At 33.2% G+C, this 8,448-nt stretch overlaps 1 protein-coding gene across 1 annotated transcript; it reads right to left on the bottom strand.

Moving 5' to 3' along the window:
* On the bottom strand, nucleotides 1–7,353 carry LOC133321403 (probable cytochrome P450 313a4). The gene is made up of 8 exons (XM_061530489.1): nucleotides 7,206–7,353; nucleotides 1,646–1,843; nucleotides 1,415–1,594; nucleotides 1,276–1,351; nucleotides 1,087–1,213; nucleotides 722–880; nucleotides 227–653; nucleotides 1–158 (listed from the first exon to the last, which is right to left on the bottom strand). The coding sequence occupies exons 1-8, from the start codon at nucleotides 7,351–7,353 to the stop codon at nucleotides 1–3; spliced, it is 1,473 nt and encodes a 490-aa protein (XP_061386473.1).
* Nucleotides 7,354–8,448: the final 1,095 nt, after the last annotated feature.

Raw genomic sequence — 8,448 nt, 5'->3', positions numbered from 1 at the left:
TTATCTCCTTGCAATTCTCAAAACGGGAGTATGCTTTAGCTTCAGCACAATTGAGTTATAAAATTCCAAATCTTTGTACTGGAAATCCGTTGAAAATGTGAAATTCCTTAATAACTTTGCCAAGGCTACCTTCGTTGACATGAGACCATATCTCCAACCTATTTATAAATTAAATCAATAGACAACATACTGAGTATTTTATTTGTCGACATGATTGTCCTCCTACCTATACAGTTCCGTATTCCCTTTGTGAACGGAATAAACGCATACGGATGTTTGTCTTCCATGTTACAAGGCAGAAAATGATCGGGATCAAACATATCAGCTCTAGGACCCCACAAGTCCTTACGTCTGTGCATGGTGAAAATGTTAAGAACAAATTGAACTCCCGCTGGTATAACTATTCCATTGGAGAGCTTGACATCTTGTGAATTCTCACGTGCTACTAATGGCACTGGTGTCAGTACACGCATAGATTCATTGATAATCATATCCATATAGATCATATCTTGAGTATTTGCATAGGTCACGTCAAAATCTCCACCATCTGGAAATATGGACAATAGTTCCTCATAGACTTTTTGTTGATATTCCGGGAACATTGCAAGCAAAATAAGAACATATCCGATTGTATTAGCCGTGGTCTCGAAAGCCTTCAAATAAATATAAAATTGAAATTCATAAAAAATGGAGGTTTAAATTATGAAAACTCATATATTACCCCTAATACGATTGTATTCGATTCATCTTCCACATGCTGCACTGTGAAAATATTCTTTTTCATAAGTTCTATGGCTTGATCTATGAAGATATTCATATTTTTAGATTCTCCTCGCGTCAGATTAGTGTCAGCATCTACATTTAATTTGTTGCTTATAAGCTGTAATATTAATTAGCATATTATTAAAATGTTATATTTCAAATTGTTGAATAAGAAAATCTACCCCAGATGCCTAATAGGGCTAATTACAAAAAAGGTCTAGTCATTAGAAGATCCCACACGACACATTATTATTAATTTATAATTACATATACTGACATCTTTCATCAGGTTTGCGTGGCGAAACAATTTCTATTTGAACTCACCGTTCTAATAAACTTGCGATTGTCTGCTTTGCATGAGTTGAATGGTTCGTAGACTCCAAACACCCTCCGAATAAAATTATTAGTCAACCATGGCGAAAACACCATTTCAGTCATATTTTCAACAACACTAAAAACAGTCACAGATAATACACATTTCTTTAGAATTAACAAAAAAAAAATTTTTCATACCACTGATAACTTTTTATTAGATCAGTATTGGGTCCATTTCCAACCTCGTCGGCTCCATTAACTCCCATGGTCGTTCCTTTAATTTAAAAGGGTTTTCAATTACAATATGAACGTATTAAAATCGAAAGCCAGAACTCACTTATAGCCACATTCAAGGTGAAATCTTGCAACAAAGTAATCACATCCAAACATTCGTTGAGTTCTTTGAATAGTTTTAAAACCTTATTCACCTCCTGATTAAAGATTGGCATAAAACTCAGTAATATTTTATGACCAAATGCCGGATTTAAATATTTCCTATGAACACTCCATTCGGGATCTTAAATAGAAGATGTTTAGCCCTTTATAATTTATATCCGTTTCAAGTTACCTTCGGAAGAAAATAGACCTATCCCAACTCCTTTGTTAATCGGTTTGTACAGTACACCTTTATTTGTACAATACGGTGACGTCAATATATCACGAATAATATCCGGTTCGGTTACAACCAAAACCGGGTAGGTAACCAGCCATGTATACATCAATGGACCAAATAATTCGCTGTGTGTGTGTATCACGTCCAAAGGATCTGAAAGAATAATTAATTCCAATTATAAAATAATTTGCCAATGTTTTCCACGGCCACGTTAAGCTGTCATTAGCTTATCATTGAGCTTTCTTTCCCCTAAAAATATTAACTGCAGTCCTCGTTAGGGTATAGCCTCCATAAACGGTACTCCCCCATTTTCGGTACTTTTAAAGTTTTAATCATATTTTCCCAACCAAAGAAACTGAAATTTGCATTGCCTGGGTTTTGAATTTTGGCTGGATTATCCTCTTAAATTGGCTGTAATTTAACATTCCGCTTTCAAAACAGAAAATTTTGCATAGGTCTACATTTGGCAGGTTTCCATTTCTGCACTTTGAACGATTTAGAAACATTTTTTCTACAGTACTGGCTGTAAATTGTAAAATATGTTTGCTAAAAGTTTTCTAAGTATATATCCATACCCCGAAAAAAGTTCGGCCGAACAAACTTGTGCAATCGGGAAGCAAATGTTTATTCGTCATATATAATTTTGGAAAAATACGGCTATTTTTTAAAAAGAAAAGAAATCTAAGAATAACATGTGAAAAAAGCGTTAAGTTCGGCCGAGCCGAATTTGGGATACCCCCCATAGGTATACTGACAAATACTTGCAATGATAATATAGGGAACATACCAAGAAGTGGACTTATACCGATAATTCTACAAACCGATTTATGTTAACCATTATGTACACCAAATACAAATTTCAGTAATTTTAATGGGGATTTTTCCTAAAATCTGAAAACCCGCAAAACATGGACTGATAACGTATGATAGAGTATAAAATCCTCAAACAACTGCAATTTAGATTGCATAGTTATATGAGGCTACGCCTAAAGGGGGACTAATATTGATTACATAGTGTAGGAATTAGCGAATATTTAGTGTTATCATTATACGAGGGCTATGCCTAATTAATGTCCGATATATGTCAATTTCGAATCCTATATTTTAGTTTTGTATCTCAATTATTTCCTTCAGGAAAGAAGAATGGGTGGCGATGCCTAAATGCCGCGCGATATATTTCATTATCGTCATGTTCGAGTTTTTTATCACGACATCCGTAAAAGGCGGAATGATTACAACAGAGGACTAAATCGTCTTAAAATTCCATTCTTAATAGCGTAAAAATTGACTATTTCGATTAACCACTATCCTCCATACTATGGTAGAATACGCTTAAATGGGGACAACCCCAACACATGGAACAAATCAGGTAACTATTTCAATATTAACCAGTAAGGAAAGTAGTAAAGTCGGACTAGGACATATGGGAAATTACCAAAATGTTTCAAATTCCTTGAAACTGAGGTTTGAAAGCTTATAACTTGCGATATATGGACATATTTCATATAATTTACATTCATTTCTATAAAATTAAGTGTTCTTGTCAAAATCTTAGAATGTAAGTAATAAATAATAATTTGTTTGGAAGCTGTAATGGTGGTAATGTAAAAAAATGTGTGAAAATGTGTTGAAGCCAACAAGTTTTTTTTGTATTCCTTCCTGATTTGTAACACAACGCATGCACATGTGATCAGTGACTAAGTTGCAGAAAACCCCATGTACAATAGGTTTCTAATTTATGATTTCCAAAAAGGATGATGAAAATTTGACGAAAATTTGTTGCGTGAATTTTTATTTGTCTAAATTTATTTTTTGTGTCTAAATCTAAGAAGGTCCATTCAATTGCCGTTGAACCTCGCGTGATTTTAGTGTTTTTACGTGCCGAATCTAATGAGCTCAGCCATGTTCAATTCCGCTCAATAGAACGGCGGATAAAAATACATCGATACGCGAATAATATGCCTATTTTATCCATCCGCGGTTCTTATCCAATTCTTTTAAAATAGATGTACTTTTGTGTATTTTCATTGGAGATTACTGGAATCTGATGCGCATAAAAATCTTATGCACGTTGCGACATTTTAGCCATTTTTTTCAGTTTTTGCATAATAAAGTGCATAGAGCGGCACACTTTAGCCGCTAAATGATACATCGAAAAATTATTGGAAGAGATTGATTCGGTTTATAAGAAACCCGCATGCGCAACAATTGATTTCCACGAATACGCGAATTACATGATTTTTAATATTGATCATGTAATTATTTAGTCATTTTTAACGTCGAAACTCTTATTAGATGAATCTACCGATATTTAACAATCGTCTAAGTGAATTTGCAGAAGAAAGCGGATTTTAGAAGTAAGGCAAAACCGTATTGCCTTAACGATACTAAAAATCGAAAGTTCAAATAAACGTTTTGTCTTCATTAAAAAATTAATTTATTTTATTTTCAGATATCTTCATGCTTCTATTTGTTTTTCGTGACTATTAAACCGTATTTCAATGTGATTTTACAAGTATGCAATGAAAACAAATGTGTTTATCCATTTGTGAAGAAATTCACGAATTGCAACAAATAGGAATTCATTTAATTTATATTTGAAATACAAGATTTAAAACCGCTATAACTTTTGTGCGCAGCATCCGAATTTGTGAACGCGAAAAGATTTCGAATCAGCATATTTGTTTCAACCTATGAATTTTAAACGAATTTTGTAATTTCCCATATACCCATACCTTGAAAAAAGTTCGGTCGAACAAATTTGTGTAATCAGGAAGCAAATGTTTATTCGTCATATATAATTTGGAAAAAATCCGTCTTTAAAAACAAAAAAAAAATAAGAAAAGAAATCTAAAAATAACATGTGAAAAAAGCGTTAAGTTCGGCCGAACCGAATTTTGGATACGTCCCACCATAGGTATACTGACAAATACTTGCAAATATAGGGAACATACAAAAAAATTTACTTATACCGGTACAGTCAAATTCGGTTGAGCGAAAACGCATAATTTCAGAAAAAATTTCTCTTAAGCAGAATTTTCAATTAAAAGAACTTCGGATAGTTTTCAATCAATATCTGAAAAATCGTGAAATTTATAAATCATATTACGAAATTAATTGAGTAAGAACTTATTTTTTCGTAGATATTTTCTTGGATGGTTGGACAAATGTGGTTGCACATAAAAATTAAAAAATATTAAAATTTACAAAAATTAATTTTTTTCTCTTAAACTGTGCTCGTTTCATATATAATTGTGTTTTTGCAACAACAAATTCTTTTTCTTTTACAGATTTTCAATTGACCGGTTTTTTATTTTTAAGCGAAGTAGAGTGTTTGAAAATTGATCCGAAATATTAGACCGGCGTTCGCTTATCCGAATTCGACTGTATAAGTCCACTTTTTTACAAACCGATTTATGTTAAGCATTATGTATACCAAATACAAACTTCAGCAATTTTAATGGGGATTTTTCTAAAAATCTCAAACTACTGCAATTTAGATTGCAAAGTTATATGAGGCTATGCCTAAAAGGGAACTAATATTGATTACATAGTGTATGAATTAGCGAATATTTCGAACCCAATATTTTAGTTTTGTATCTCAATTCGTTCCTTCTGGAGGTACCATTATATGGGGGAGATGCCTAAATGCCTTCCGATACTTTGTAGGGTAAAAATTGACTCTTTGATTAACCACTATCCTCCATACTATGGTAGAATACGCCTATATGGGGACAACCCCAACACATGGAACAAATCAGGTAACTATTTTAATATATAAAAAAGACCCCTAAATGGGGGCGAATATTAATCATTTTTGGATGGATATTTGTTACCATATACGACTACAAAATACCAACGTTTTCACGACAGAGGGGTCTACGATTCTAAACGACCCAAGTCTTACTCGGCCAACGTCTGTCACCTTAGCCCGTTGTGTAAACGCAATAGGGCTGCTACAACAACAATCAAATACCAAATTACGGCGAATTCGGTTGAAAAACGCGAAGAGCCCCAAAATACAAATATTTACAATTTTTTGGAGAGATTTGCTACCCGTAAGAAATCAAAGTACTAAATTACAGCCAATTCAGGCGAAAAATGCTGTCAAAAGCCCTCAAAAACTGAAAATTGGGGGTGCCTTTATATGGGGGCTACCAGAAGAAGTGGACTTATATTTATGATTTTTATTGGAGAAATTTGGTACCCAATAAGAACCCAACCCAGGTCAAAATATCTTACAAAAATGTGCGCCATAAAGTTTTACTATGAAATTCAGAATAGACCAAACCCCGAAAATCAACCAAACCGTCAAAAACCTTTAAAATATGAAAACTTATTTTAGGTTTGAAACCCATCTTATTCCGAGTTTTTTCTAGATGTCGTTTTAAAAGGGTGGTATAAAGAACATTTAGGACAAACAATTTTAGCAAATTTTCATAGAAATTTCTTAGTATTTTGTTAAACAAATTATATGAAAGTTAAATATATAAACATATGATATATTGAAAATTGTTTATTCGGTGCTTCTTCATTGTGTTCTTTAAAATGTTTTGCGTTTAGAAACCTAATGACATCGGGGATGTTGGGCACGTTTTACAACCGATGTGGCTGTAATTTAGTATTTTCGGTTCTCATTGCGTGGCTTATGTAACTACCAAACAAACATCTTTTTTCAATCTTCACTCGTCCTTTTTGGTATATTTAAGGTCCAAGACTAATTTGGAAGTGTGTAGTTTTCTGCTGTACCACAATATTTAACATAGATTGTTGCTAAGACAGTGTTAGTACATCTAGAATGTTAGTTATTTCAAATGGGATATATCAGTCCACCTTTAGGAAGAACGCCCATATAAAGGTACACCCAATATTCGGGAATTTGGGGATGTTGAGCACATTTTCAACGTTAAAATAAAAATGTAACAAGTTAAACGTAGAGGAGGACATTCAATTTACCAAACTGCACACTCTCATCCTACCCAACATACGCAATGACAAAGTTTTTATACATTTCAACTTATAGTGTTCGTTAATTACCTTGTTTCACTATTCAGACCCTACGGCAATGTTTCTATCATTAGGTGTCTAAGAGCAAAATACTAATTTGAAATTTAATGTAGAACACTTGATTCATTGGCAACATTCGTTTTCATAGTGAGTTGATCGAACAATCAAATTGGCTTTTAATTTCGATTTCATAGATAAAACTGGCACTGACAAAACGTCACTGTTATTGTTTCACATAATTGTAATATTTTTGTTACTATTTTTATATCACCTCATGTCCATTATAGATTCATAATTTTGTTTTATTATTATTAATATATTTTATTGTCTCCACCGACAAAAAACGTGACAATTTTTCTGAAGCACATGAAGAGAAGTGTTGATTTTTTTCCTTTGCATTGCACATTTCAGCTCATTTTAGAAAATGTTCATTATTTTTAGTATTATTCACTGAATTTATCCACATAAATTATAGTATATAACCTACTAATGCACAGTTCACACAAACCATTTTTGCCAGTCAGATGTAGAGCCTTTCCCAAAAGAGGATATCCTATCGGTCCCGGTATTTTGAACATCAAAGCGTAATACTTCCGGCGTGTCCACAGCCAATAAAGCCACAAGCACAAAATTACACAAATTGTCCAATATGACATTTTCCGACCGACCAAATCAATGAGGAGCACACGTCTGTGATGATCGAACCGACACGCACAATTAAATTTCAACAATGGAATATCTATTGTTTTTTATGAATTTATAAATGCAGTGTTGATGTGTTCATACTCACAAGAATAATAATAATACTTATTGGGTAACTAGAATCTGAAAGTGGTTCCGTCAAACAATTTGTAGTAATTTTGAACAAAACCAGCGTCATGTAGAAATTAACGGCTTTCTGAGGGTCATAACTGGCGAACGTGAAAATCAATAATAACAAAACGGTCAGTGTAGAATAGTTTCCATATCTGCAGATTTTATCACAATTTCGGTCGGGGCCGACTTTATGATACCCTTAGAACAGCCCATAAACATGCCATACTGCAACCTTTAATAAACTTTTTATTTGGACAGATATATAGTCGTTTGGGACACAATTATGTAAATCGATTTAAAGCAAATATCGGACACCCATTAATATTTCGGAGCCCAATTAACACGAAGTCGGTCGAAAATTAATAGGGGATAGTGTGCATTTCTACAGAACGCAGTTGCGTTATTCTATGCTCAATGAGGTACTTTATGCAAAATTGCATGTCAATCTGGCACACATGAGGAGTTTGGTGAACTATTTATAAGGTAGCCTATATTGAAATCTGAACTAACTTCAAGGAAACTTGTTACACGTTAAGTTAAAATCAGTACGTTCATTATTTACTTAAAATCAGATGAATATATATATATATATATATGGGAGCTTTATCCAAATCTGAACGGATTTCAACGAAACTTTCCAAACGTTAGGTTATAGTAACTTTAGTACGTTGTTCAAAAAGTTATGTCAATCGGACTAACACTTGGTTTTTGGTGTACCATTAACTTAAAATCGGACTAAAATATATATGAGAGCTATATATAAATCTTAACCGATTTCAACGAAACTTTAAAGAAGTTGGGCTTCAGTACATGGTACAAAATTTTACGGCAATCGATTAATCATTGGGACTTTGGTGCACTTTTTACTTAAAATCGGAGAAACTATATATGGAAGCTATATCTAAATCTGAACTGATTTCGATGAAACATTCCAC

Source organism: Musca vetustissima, unplaced genomic scaffold (assembly GCF_032173495.1).
Source record: "Musca vetustissima isolate MV318-11 ecotype Yass unplaced genomic scaffold, APGP_CSIRO_Mvet_v1 utg19084, whole genome shotgun sequence".
Taxonomy (NCBI): Eukaryota; Metazoa; Arthropoda; class Insecta; order Diptera; family Muscidae; genus Musca; species Musca vetustissima.
The sequence above is the reverse complement of the archived record's forward strand: the minus strand, read 5'-3'. Positions and strand labels throughout refer to the sequence as shown.